At 42.0% G+C, this 13,199-nt stretch overlaps 1 protein-coding gene across 4 annotated transcripts in view; it reads left to right on the top strand.

Moving 5' to 3' along the window:
* Positions 1-13,199, top strand: part of evlb (Enah/Vasp-like b) — a 57,001-nt gene that overhangs the window by 39,337 nt on the left and 4,465 nt on the right. For 3 of the 4 annotated variants that reach the window (XM_034228452.1, XM_034228453.1, XM_034228450.1), the window contains exons 4-8: positions 8,187-8,253; positions 11,894-11,961; positions 12,368-12,615; positions 12,747-12,910; positions 13,092-13,131. In XM_034228452.1, coding sequence (XP_034084343.1) covers positions 8,187-8,253; positions 11,894-11,961; positions 12,368-12,615; positions 12,747-12,910; positions 13,092-13,131 — 587 coding nt within the window. The remainder of the gene's footprint in view (positions 1-8,186; positions 8,254-11,893; positions 11,962-12,367; positions 12,616-12,746; positions 12,911-13,091; positions 13,132-13,199) is intronic. The other variant, XM_034228451.1, reaches the window with a different exon arrangement.

Below are 13,199 nucleotides of genomic sequence, written 5' to 3'. Positions count from 1 at the left end.
TCAAATAAAGATACACTACTGTTAGTGTGTGTGGGATGCTAATGTTTAGAGCAGTGGTCCCCAAACTAAGGCCCGCGGGCCGGGTACTAGTCAAAATGTTGTGACCTGCTCTATCGAAATCAGTCGCATTGACCCGAAGACACCTTTTGAGTTGTATGCACTGTTGGAAAGAGGATATTCCTAGCTTTCTAATGATATCAGGATTGTTTTTGTACTTCAAATATTAAGCGAAATATGTCACATTATATAATGACTGTCACCGAGTCATCATTTTGAGAAAAAGGCCTTCAAAGTTGTCTCTTCTCTGGAATCCATCGATCTGATTGATTATTAGCAAATGATCAAAATACTACCCAGGGAAGATATTTTCGTTTGGAGAGGAAGCTCGTGTGTGTGTGTGTGTGTGTGTGTGTGTGTGTGTGCTTGTGTAATTTTGCATTTGTGTGTATTGTGTTTGTTTCCCGGGGAAAACACTCACGAGAAACACCGGCTGTTGTTATGCCTGCCATTCTCCGCTTGTAATTATGCCGAAGCTTCAAAGTTGTATTTATCATCTGAATTTGCCGAAACAATTTTAATATTCTGAAAGCCAAGACTTTGTTTAATTGAAATCAGATGAAAACAAACTGTAACGGACCCTGCAGTGTTATCTATGATTACTATACTCTTACATTCATAATTTCAGCGGAGTGAGGGGGGGGCGGCGCTGCGGAAGAGCAGATTGCGAGTGAGAAATAAATAAATTGGAAATAAAAGTACCTCCAAATCTGAGGCCATGGTTCTCAGCAGGAAACCGATGGACTGTCCACTTCAAGTAGGGAATGAGTCCTTACCCCAAGTGAAGGAGTTCAAGTATCTCGGGGTCTTGTTCTCGAGTGAGGGAACAATGGAGCGTGAGATGGGCCGGAGAATCGGAGCAGCGGGAGCGGTACTGCAGTCGCTTTACCGCACCGTTGTGACGAAAAGGGAGCTGAGCCAGAAGGCAAAGCTCTCTGTCTACCGGGCCATTTTCGTTCCTACCCTCACCTATGGTCATGAAGGATGGGTCATGACCGAAAGAACGAGATCGCGGATACAAGCGGCCGAGATGGGTTTTCTCCGCAGGGTGGCTGGTGTCTCCCTTAGGGATAAGGTGAGAAGTTCGGTCATCAGGGAGGGACTCGGAGTTGAGCCGCTCCTCCTTCGCGTCGAAAGGAGCCAGTTGAGGTGGTTCGGGCACCTAGTTAGGATGCCACCTGGGCGCCTCCCTAGGGAGGTGTTCCAGGCACGTCCAGCTGGGAAGAGACCAAGGGGTAGACCTAGGACCAGGTGGAGGGATTATATCTCTTCGCTGGCCTGGGAGCGCCTTGGGATCCCCCAGTCAGAGCTGGTTGATGTCGCCAGGGAAAAGAATGTTTGGGGCTCTCTGCTGGAACTGCTACCCCCGCGACCCGACCACGGATAAGCGGGAGAAGATGGATGGATGGAAATAAAAGTTTCATATTCTGAAAGCCAAGACTTTGTTTGTTTAAAATCAAACAAAACACCCGAACCCCGAAAAAATAGTTTTTTTTACGTAAATCCATGTTTATTTTGAGAGATTCTGCTCTGACAACTAAGCTAAACTTTTACCTGTTAAGATTGTGCACGGCACAACAGAAAGTTACAGTAATTTTCAATGGACTTTTTTTCTGTGAAGAACCCAAAGAGGGTTATTTGGTTATTATTTATTTCATAAATAGTGTTATTTATTTCATTAATAGTGTTATTATTTATTTCCTGACTTTTTTTCTGTGAAGATCCCGGAAAGGGTTATTAATATTTGGTTATGTGTGGCTTTCTAGAAAACAATAAATGTTTACGTTTAGACACCCATGCGATCGTCACACTTTTTCTGTTACAAACTGACCCGGCCCCCATCAGAGAAGGGAAAAGTTATGTGGCCCTCACAGGAAAAAGTTTGGGGACCCCTGGTTTAGAGGGTCTATGTAATGCACACATTAGCCCAGCTTGGACAATATTACCTATTGATTTTCTAAGGTTGTTGTTAACCTGTCTTTCTGATATCACAACACAATGCTAAGATAACAAAAAATGCCAAAAACAAATATTAATGCAGGATAATACATTTAAAAATAAATCCAACAAAAACTACAAATGTGAACTACATTTCCCTTTCCTCAAAAATCATAGATGTTTTCCGTGTGACTCAGACTGTGAAATATTTGCCCTAAGGAGTAACTTAGCATCAGAGCAGTGGCCATAATGTAGTAATGGTAGTAGTAGTCGTTTTGAGAGCTAGTCCCCTCTACTGGGCACTTTTTTTCTCTCACCAAATAATTGTTAATGCAGGAATATCATCTATATATCTAGTATTTACTTTACTATCTACCTATTTCACAGAAAACATTTTGACATCTAATTGTAAAAAATAAAAGATAAAAATAATAATATCAATGGCATTGTATATGCTGGCTCCCTGATATCACTTCCTGAGACACACCAGTAACGAGGGTTGTTAATGTTATTAATTCTACCTGTTTTTCCTGCTACAAGTAAAAAATCGAGTGTATTTAAAGAGAGCGGTGGAAACACATGTTAATAATAATAATAATAATATATTTTATTTATAAGTGCACTTTTCATTTGCGTAAACAAAACTCAAAGTGCTACAAAATTAAAAAGGGTGAAACAAAACAACAAAAACAATAAAAACAATTAAAACAACATAATAAAAGCCGTGACATTAATGCCGGCATGGCATAATGTGGGGGATTTAAAAATCTAGTTAAAGGCTATTCTAAAAAGATGCGTTTTTTGGCCTTTTTTGAAAGCATCCACAGTCTGTGTTGTCCTCAGCTGGTTTGGGAGAGCATTCCACAGTCTCGGAGCAGCAGAGCAGAAGGGTCGGTCTCCCATGGTCTTCAGTTTTGTCCTTGGTGGGATGAAGAGGTTTGCCTTTACTGAACGTAGGTTCCTCGTGGAGGTTTGTGGGGTGAGCAATTCCTTGATGTAGGAGCGGAGGGAGCATTTCCATATATGCACTGATGAGTGAAGAGGGTGATTTTGTAGTCAATCCTGAGTGAGACCGGGAGCCAGTGCAGTGATTTGAGAATGGGTGTGATGTGTTCGTACTTCCGCACTCTCATCAGGATCCTAGCAGCGGTGTTTTGGATGTATTGCAGCTTCTGGATGTTCTTGCTAGGAATCCCAAAGAGAAGTGCGTTACAGTAGTCCAGCCTGGAGGAGACAAAGGCGTGGACAAGCTTTTCAGCATCTGGTAGACTGAGTGTGGGGTGGAGTTTAGCAATATTTCTCAGGTGGTAGAAAGAGGTCTTGCATATTTGCTTGATGTGGTCCTCAAAGTTCAGGTGAGGATCCATTTTAACTCCCAGATTGGTAACCGTTGATGAGAGTGGAATGTTCTGACCGGAGAAGGTGATGCTGGTGATGGCGGATGAACAAACCTGATGTGGAGTGCCAATAAGAATGGCTTCAGTCTTGGAGCTGTTTAGCTGGAGGAAGTTGTGCTTCATCCACACCTTTATCTCCTCCAGGCATGTGGTTATTGTGGATGATGGCAGAGGTGCAGAGGGGGTTGGGTTTGCTCTGATGTAGAGCTGTGTGTCATCAGCATAGCAATGGAAAGATATTCCATGCCGGCTGATGACACGACCAAGGGGGGACATGTATATGGTGAAAAGGGTGGGGCCGAGGACTGATCCTTGGGGGACACCGCAAGTCACAGAGTATGTTCTTGATTTAGCCGCTCCCAAGGTGCTCAGTCCTCCCGGTAAGATAGGAGGTGAACCAGTTTAAGGCAGAGTCAGAGAGTCCAATTGTAGTGTGAAGACGGTGGAGTAGGATGTCATGGTCGACGGTATCAAATGCTGCAGTTAGATCTAGGAGGATGAGGAGAGATGGAGATCCGGTGTCAGCTGTCATCAGCAGGTCATTGGTCACCCTGACTAAGGCAGTTTCTGTACTGTGGCCCTGGCGGAAACCAGACTGGAATTTTTCAAAGAGTTTATTCAGTGTTAGATGTTCCTGGATCTGAATGGCAACTACTTTCTCCAGTACCTTGGATAGGAATTGCAGGTTGGAGATGGGTCTGTAATTGGCTAGGACTTCAGGGTCTAAAGTGGGTTTTTTGAGGAGTGGTTTGATGACAGCAGCTTTTAATGGTGGAGAGCCTATTTTATTATTTGTAGCTGTGTGTGTGTGCAAGAGGGTTTGAAGGGAAAAAGCAAGACAGATTTAAATTGGGCAATGATAGAATGAGAGACAGAGTGAGTGTCACAGCATGCCAGTCATTACTGGAGTGAGCAGCAGTGTGTCTCCCCCTGCAGTCCCCTCCAGCCTCTTAATTAGAATGAGTCATTGAGAAGACCTCCCCTGGGTCCCGTGCTAGAGAGCACATCTTTTCATCTGCCTAATAACACGGGACGAGGAACAAAGAGGCTCGAGTGACGGCGGCCAAACACGAGTACACAAATACACGAGAGGAGGATACACACACTCGACAGAGAGAATGATAGCCTTACTATGCAGCAGTGACTCCAGCTGCATAAATAGATACAATCTGTGTGTACAGGCGGAGCAGCACTATCACACACACACACTGCAGAAAACACATGGCAGAAGATCTGTTTCCATTGCATAAGACGTTTTCACTGAGCTCTTGTAGCGCATAGATTAGGGATAATGTTGGTTTCCCCTCCATTTTAAGAAGCGTGTCTGCCCCCTCTAGTGGTAAAAAGGTAAAAACCTGACCCCTAGAATAAACACGGATGATTGTGGCAGAAATAATCTGCGGTAAACAGACAAAATGTCCTTGTTTGATATCATTTCCTTACCAACTTTCAAACTGGGTTGGTCAGAAGAGACTTCCTGTCACTTGATATTCATCAGGGACCCATGACAAATGCTGCTCCAGTGCTGAAAAAAGAGACTTGATTAACGTTTGAATATCAAGAGTTTAAGGGAAAAAAAAGATCCAGTTTGATGACTGTTTAAGTCATCAGTCGAGTAAATACACACAAAGGGTTAACAATTAAGAGATGTCTTGCTGTTGATGAGGTTGAATAGCCAAATAAATATGTGTTTTAGCCATTTCGATGAGAATATACTTTTATTTCTTGATGGAGTAAATTATCCATTGACTAAGTGAAAAAAAACGATTTCCAAGTAGCTCCTCCACATCATGAGGAGATGTAGATTTTCACTCTATAGGGTTTTTCATCCATTTCATGCATCTGTGTTTCACATTATTCAAAAAGCGTAACCCTGGCTATCAGGTGAAATATCACATGTACAACTCTTGTTAAAAATTTATTTTAGTGTCACATTTGAATCGGATGGCTAGTTGGACAATCTACATGTAAGAGGCTCATTCTCTCAGCGGGGATGCATGTGGATCAGCTCGCTGTGACATTATTTCTGTGTAAGTGGCATTAGGCTGCAGCGGCCTACAGACAAACCCGACCTTTGGAAACATTAACCAGAGATGCTCGCTGCACTGCTGCCGCCCGGAGGTGTGGGTTACCAGAAGATGACAGATGATACTGAGGCTGGGTGGGGGAGGGGAGGAGATGGGGAGAGGCAGGCAGGTGAGGAGAGAGAGGTAGAGAGGGAGGTGATGGAGGGGGAGGAAGGGCAGCTGAAGTTGAGCGATGGTGAGCGGGGAGTGGGTCTGTCAGTGCCTCTGTGTCTGCTACAGCCGCTTCCTCTTCTTCAGCATGTCATGTAGGTACTAACGCCCTGTTTATGTTGGACTTCTGCATGGCAATTATAATTTCAAGTTTGTGTGTGTGTGTGTTAGGTCGTGGTGTCTATTGCTACAGCTGTGTGCCCAGTATTATAATTTCATAGTGAAGGCCAAAGTCACAGTACCTTATTAAAACCGTTTAGGATACCCTTTGTATTTATTTCTAAAGTTAAGGAACAGAGTGAAGGAACATTACTTCTCTGATGGTTTCCTTTTAAACGGCTGAGAGTTCAGATATTACTCAAAAATAACAAAACTAGTTCCTACATAATTAAGTTCTCTCTTAAATGATCATCTTCCACTGGGTCACTCTTGGGTTTCTGATATCTATTAAGTGACAGCAACATTTAACCTGTAAAAAAACGTTGATTTCACATTAGTTGAGTAAAAACTAGAGCATGTGTGGAATTGATAGTTTGTGTTGGCTGTGTACTATTTGTATTTATATTAGTCCTGTTAATTGATACACAGGAATTTTGAAAATCACTTAATATTTAAGAGATTTGTCAAGCATAAAGGTAATTTCAATTGCAACAGATAAAAGAGTTTAGTACAACCCTCAAGTCTGTCATGAATATGAAGCTGTTAGCCATGCTAACAGTTAGCATGGCTTAGCTTAGCACAAAGTCCAGAAGCAGCTCACCTGGCTCTAACAGCACCTCACAAATAACCAAACTGCAAAAAAAATGCAATATGTGGATTTTGGAGTTATGTGGTGGTCTATTGCAGTGACATGCTGCCTTGTCACTGTTAGCTGCAGAGCATACCCCAACACGACATTATTGTCTATAGATCACACAAAAAAGTGAACTTCCATAAATGATAACATCTCTTTTAACATTCAGGTAATGTAATGCTAGATGTGAAAAAAACTGAAAGTCACTAATTATTCTATAGAATGAACAGATCATATTTTGTCATATTTGCAGCCCTACATGTGTTTGAGAGAGTTGTATCTTTTCGGCGTGCATGTGTGTGTGTGATGAGGTATCTGATAGTAGGCGTGAGTCAGGTCTTTTGTTATCCGTGTTATTTTGGGGTTTCTGATACCTGATCAATGTCGGCCATCAGCGCTTTTGGCTGGCCAGAGAGTCACTTCCATTAGAGATGTGGAGAGTGTCGTCAGTTAGTATTGACTTTATAGAGCCTGACTGTGTACAGCTGTAAAACTGTCATGAAAAGGACCATTCATTAGAGAGAAGAGGTCAGGGTGTTTGGAAGCCACCTAAATGGAGGACACTAGTTTTGTGCAACGTCATGTTTCCATTAGTGTTTTATAGCAAAGGAATCATAATTCAACAATAAAAACTTCTTTACACTGCAAAGTTGCTCTTCTGTTCCAATAGATTAAAAAAGAAAAATGTGAGCTTACATCCTGAACCTCTCTTCTGAAGTGGTTCTCAGGAGGAACAATAAAGATGTATTATTGTCCCGGATGAGTTCAGCGATGAGAAAAGTTTCATTGAAAACGGATGACTCTGATGTGATTGTAATCCCTGAGTTGACGTCCTTTTGTCCTCATCTTATCATGTCTTCAATTAATTACATTCCCTATCTGGCTGTCCATCTGCAGATCACACTTACGGTGTTAAACAGATTACATCCCAGTGCCTTGTAGCTCAAATTAGATCATAAGCAGGGGGGGATATTAGAGGGAGTCACCATTCTTTGATATTACAACTCTATTGTCATTCCTTACATCAGTAAACTGACTTCAAGTCTTGTAAAACAAAGAGCTTTTTACAGTTATAATAAAATAATCTAAAGGGTAGAAAAATGTTTAGAATTGGATCCCTCTAGTATGTGAACTTTGACCACAAAAGCAGATGTTTCAGAAGCTGCAGCGTGTTGTGAAATATCTCGGCAACCGCAGACGACAGAATTTCGCCTGTTTTCAGTTTAGGTCTGCCTGCTTGGAGAAAGCTGCTCAAACAAACTCCAGACCTTACTCTGTTTTTACTTTTCAAAACACTTAACCAACCAGAAAGTTGGATTTCATCACAGAATATTATTCATGGGTCTCTGACTAACTCCTTGTGTGTGTTTGTGCACACACACGAATAAAGGGAAGCATCATGTTTCCATTATGTGTTGGTCAAATATCCATAATAGAGCATTGTGGGTAACAGGAGTAAACACATGAGCAGCTCTCACTAATGAGCACACACACTTTATATTACTATGCAAGTGGATGAAATAATTAATGTTCATTTACCTAGAGTGAGGGATTAATCTGCTGTTCACTGCACATTAAGCATTACCTAAGAAAAAGGACACAATGATTAACTGCCGTTTAATTGCCTGTCATTTGGTAGTTAATTGTCTTGACTGACCCTAAATTCAATTAGCATAACAATGCTTGTAATGGATTATTAAGGTCAATTTCACTTAACCTGTGTGTTTTGTCCTTCTCTCTCCCTGCTTTCATGTGTCTCTTTAGGTCCAGCTGTCCAGCGCCAAGTCCAGAATGGACCCACTTCAGATGAGATGGAAGCTCAGAGAGCAAGGTAACATTTCCTAACTGAGCCTAACAGGGAAATTGTTCAACAATATTAAGAGCCCCTGAAAATGGCTTCACCTGATGAATAGGTCCAACATTCACTCTCCTTTTAGCTATGTTTTGGTTTCCACCAACTCCTGAAGGAAATATCTGTCATATTAATGAGCTAGTTGCTAACTTTACTGGTGCGCTGTTTGGTGATGGACAGGTAAGGTACCTTGGGTTTTATAAGCTTTTCTGGAACTGGAATAACCCGTATTTTAGATGAAAATGATGGTAGGAAACCCGTAAGATTGACCAAAACTGAAAAATTGCAAGCTGTGAATCTGAAACAAATGCTGAAAGAAGCTAAGACGTATAGCTGACAGGAACTGCAGCCTGGTTACATTTATTTGTGGATATTTGACTTCTTGCGATGGCTTTGACATTCACACAGTCTTTGGATACATCGTTAAAGAAAAAGTACAATTATGGCGTATTTAAATATTAGCTAAATAAGCAACGATGATCTTCAATGTCAACATTTGCAGGAAGGAGTTGGTAGTGATTATTCAATAAGCTTTTGCTTCAAATTCTACTCAATTCAGATTGGACGGAACTACAAAACCCCACCTTTTCCCCCCATTTCAGAGCATTGGAAAGAACCCATACTTGTTCCCATGTTAAGTAACCCAAAAGTATCTAACTGGTAGAAAAGTGTGTTTTAATATGACACTAATGAGAGCACAAGATCACAGTGACACTCAAAAAGACTGGATCTTTGAGAACGATAAAATATTCTTTGCTATATTTAGAGCTTCCCATCAGTGATGAGACATTCACTCGCTGCTTCTGAAATATTAACCAGTGAGTCTTCTTGTGAACCACTGCAGTTAGGATGGCTTGTTCAGAGCATTTTTGGGAATTATCCCCAAAACAGAAATGAACTTTAGGTGACCTCGAGTACAGTGGATAGGATTATGTTTTGTAGCCTTTATTTAACCAGGTGAAGCCCCTTGAGATCAAAAGATCTCTTTTTCAAGGGTGACCTGCAGGACATTAGTTACACATGTAACATAAAAACAACAGAACAACAATAAGGACGACATACAACATAATGTACAGGGTACAGTTTACAAACTCTATTTACAGTGACAGGAACCATGAGTATCAAACAGCATGTCACCCAGCCGAGTTTTAAAATGATGCAGGGGAACCAAAGTGCTCAGTTTTAAACATGTTTGCAGACTGTTCCAATTTAGTGGAGCTGCACAACTAAAAGCTTTCTTCCCTAAGACAGTCCTAGCACTTGGCACATTTAATAAAACAACATAAAATAAAACATGTTAGCGAGTGCAGCCCATGTGTCTGATACCTTTCACACAGAATGAGCATATACTCTATGAACAGAGATACACAGACAGCTGTTCTTAATGATCTTTATTCATATTCTCTCTCCTCCCTCTCTATTATCCTCCGGCTGGCTCACATCACTAAATCCTATGGGTAACAGTCCAATAAAGACAGTGCGCTTGAAAAAGAAAAGAGACCAAATCAAAATAATTTATTTTTGTGAATTGAATTGTCCAGAGATAATGGATGAGTTTCCTAAGCAGTCTGTATTTCTTCTACTGTGGCTACAATTCTCCTCAGAGACAGACACAGTCACAGCTAGGTCTTTGTTGCTGTTTTTAAACCTGTTCAACTCTGCCTATTGGTTCATCCAAATGCCAAATGCTGGGGATTAAGAGAACAAATATGATGGGAGTTACGGCTCTCTCTGATCCCGCGTCTGCTAAACTGAACCTCTCGGGCACAAAGGATTACGTCTGTGATTGTGTGGGGAGATTGTGTGCTTGTGCGTGTGGGTTTGGGGTTTGTGCATATGCATGGGTGTGTGTGTACATTAATTTGACTGAGCTCTCTCCAGTGGCAGCATTGCTCCGCTGCCCTGCTGCTCCCCCTGCGTGCGCTGCTGTCAAGTTGTAGAGGTTGCTGGCTCAGCACTTCTCCTCTCGACACACAGCTGGAAAATTCCACTTCCTGTCCATGAGCTTTCTCTTTTCCCTCTCTCTCCTGACAAGTGACATACATATGCTTCTCACATCAAAGAGAGACATGTAATATAAAGATGGGGAGGGTTTGGTGTGTGTTTAGAGGGGGGGGGGGGGTTGTAAGGTGGAGGGATGGATGGAGATGAAGGAGAGGGTGATAAATGTACCTTATGCTGAAGTGGAAAATGTGCAGCAATGCCAAGACGTTATTTAAACTGTGTAGACAGGTGGGTGACTTGAAGTCATGTTTAGTCTACAAGCTACACAATTCAAAGCTGCTGTCAGCTTGAGGACAGTGTAAGTCCTCCCATCTGCTACATTTCAGAGGAATATTTTCACAAAATAGCCGAGTCATGGAAACACTAACGTCGCTCTTAAAAATGCAGCAGCTTCAAGATATTGACGTTCCAAAGAATTACCCTTTTTTTTCTCATGTCAAATAATTCCTATGTGCTGAGGTCATAAGCATTGTTGAGTTTGTTCTCCAAATATCCATGTCTGTTATTACATGTAACTTTGTTAACAGTGGAATTTGAAGAAGAAGAAAAAAGCCTCCCAATCAAGCTAGGTAAACCAATGTTTCCTGCAGCCGGATTTTAAGATTCTAAATTCTGCACTCATCACTATTTTTACATGGAATAAATGTAGAGGTTTACGTGAAGGGACTTGCTTGCAGTGACAAACCCACAGAGAATAATTTCATGACTCTGCAGTCTGCATTTTAACATCCGTCTTTGTTTTGGTTTAACACCTGAACCTTTAATGTTTCAGTTTGGTCTCTCTACTGTAATTCACCTCATTTTCAGCAGCTGGTTCAGCCAAAGAAGCTCTTAAAAAAACACTGTAAGCTACCTGCCCAGCAGCAAACAACAGACAGCTGAAGTTAGCGACTAGCTGGTGAGCAATGAGCCAGATATTTATCTCAGGTTGGAGTCGGAAACCAAGCTAAAAGGACAGTGAATATTAGACAAGCATAACTGTAAATGCATGTGGCTGCCATTTCAACCCTTAATACGTTTGTGAAAGTAAAAGTAGAGCCTTTGTGCACTGCAATAAAAGTGTTTGATGTGTTTGGAGTTATTTTTCCTCTCTTTGTAAAAAGTATAAAGAAGAAAACAGCTGTATGGCATTTGTCAAACTTTACTATATTTAGTGCTGGCTTGTTTCAGCTGTTGCACAATATACCCTGCAGTGATCAAATCAAATCAAAGTTTTATTTATATAGCACATTTATAAACGATTTTTGGTCGAGCCAAAGTGCTGTACATATAATAAAAATAGCCTACAGTAGAGACACTTTACAGCAAATACAACAGCACAGATTGTTCAGAATATCAGTATGAGAAAAACGACACCCTCTATCCTTAGATAGTGATGACACTAGTTATATCTGCATGACTGGAAGTGATGACACTCACTTGTCACTTTTATTTGGACCTGCCAAGGTTTGAGGTTACCCTTTGTAGCTTCCAGGCAGGAGCACTTTTCTATAGCTGTGGCTTTGAGATGGTTGGCTGCACTGTTCTTATAGGATAATAAAATGACAAAATCACAGATGAGACCTGACATTCGTGATATTAAGTGACCGGTCTTGTTTCCTTTTTGTCCCTTTAGGCAGATGATAGAGCAGCAGCAGCAATTGCAGGCACATTTGGAACGGGAGCGAAGGACGTCCAACTCAGGTACTCACATTAAAGGGGCCCTGTTGTGCTTTTGGGGGGTGTTCCCTTTCCTGTAGTGTGTTATATGGATTTATTTGCATGTAAATGTTCTCCAAAGGCTCATCCCAAAGTGTCCTACAGAGTGAGTTCCTCTCCAACACACTCCCTGCCTCAATAGGACTCCTTTGTTTACTTCCCTAACATAATGACATCACTATGTAACACGCTTCTATTGGCTAGCGCTCCAACACGTTGTAAGTGTTAGGCTAAGGGGCGGGACATCTCTAAGCAGTTGACAATAGGCATAATATGTACTTTTTTAAGTTTCACATGTTGACCGAAGTAAAAATCTTTTTATAATTTCAAATACATTTTCATTATCAAGTGCATTTAAACTCAAATACTCACATTTAAATCTTGCCTTCAGGTTCTCCTTTCCAAGGCCACCCTGCTGTTCTCGCCGTGGCCCCTCCAGTAATGCCTCCCCCCATGAACATGGGTGGCCCTCCTCCCCCTCCACCTCCACCAGGACCTCCACCACCTTCAGCAGGGGCCCCAGCACCTCCTCTCCCACCTCCACTTCCCATGTGCGGTGGGAGCGACGCGGATGAGCCCCCCGCCCAGACAGGCCTCGCAGCTATGATCGCCGGAGCCAAACTGCGCCGCGTTCAAAGAGTGAGACGACACTCTGATGTCTTTATCTTCCAGTCATGCAGATATAACTAGATTATCTCCAACAAACCTGACTGACATAAACGTTTTGTACACATCAGAGAGTATAACTTTTGGACTCCTCTCCCCCTTAGCCCCAAGACGAAAGCTCCCCAGCCGCCAAAAACGATGCCAACCGAACAAGTGGAGGAAGCGGAGGAAGTGGAGGAAGTGGAGGAAGCGGAGGAAGCGGAGGAAGTGGAGGGAGCGGAGGAAGCGGAGGACTGATGGAGGAGATGAATGCTCTGTTGGCGCGAAGGTCAGAGCAATGACTTCAGAAAAACATTTTGCATGACATCCCAAAGCCAAAATAGTCATATTTTTCATCATCATTTAATCATTGTGTGGTTCAGGATGTTTTAGTGATTATTAGAATTACACTCACATTAGATATAGGAAGAAATGCCCAGTTCTCACTCGAGGCTTCTTCTTTCCCCCAGAAGGAAAGCGGCCTCCGAGCGGCCCGAGGACAGCCAAAATGTGAGTGAATGGAAAACAGTCATTTTTTGCAATTCTTAAAGCCGGTTGTTGTGATAAACATAGATTAG

The sequence above is a fragment of the Gymnodraco acuticeps genome, unplaced genomic scaffold, assembly GCF_902827175.1.
Source record: "Gymnodraco acuticeps unplaced genomic scaffold, fGymAcu1.1, whole genome shotgun sequence".
Classification (NCBI taxonomy): Eukaryota; Metazoa; Chordata; class Actinopteri; order Perciformes; family Bathydraconidae; genus Gymnodraco; species Gymnodraco acuticeps.
The sequence above is the reverse complement of the archived record's forward strand: the minus strand, read 5'-3'. Positions and strand labels throughout refer to the sequence as shown.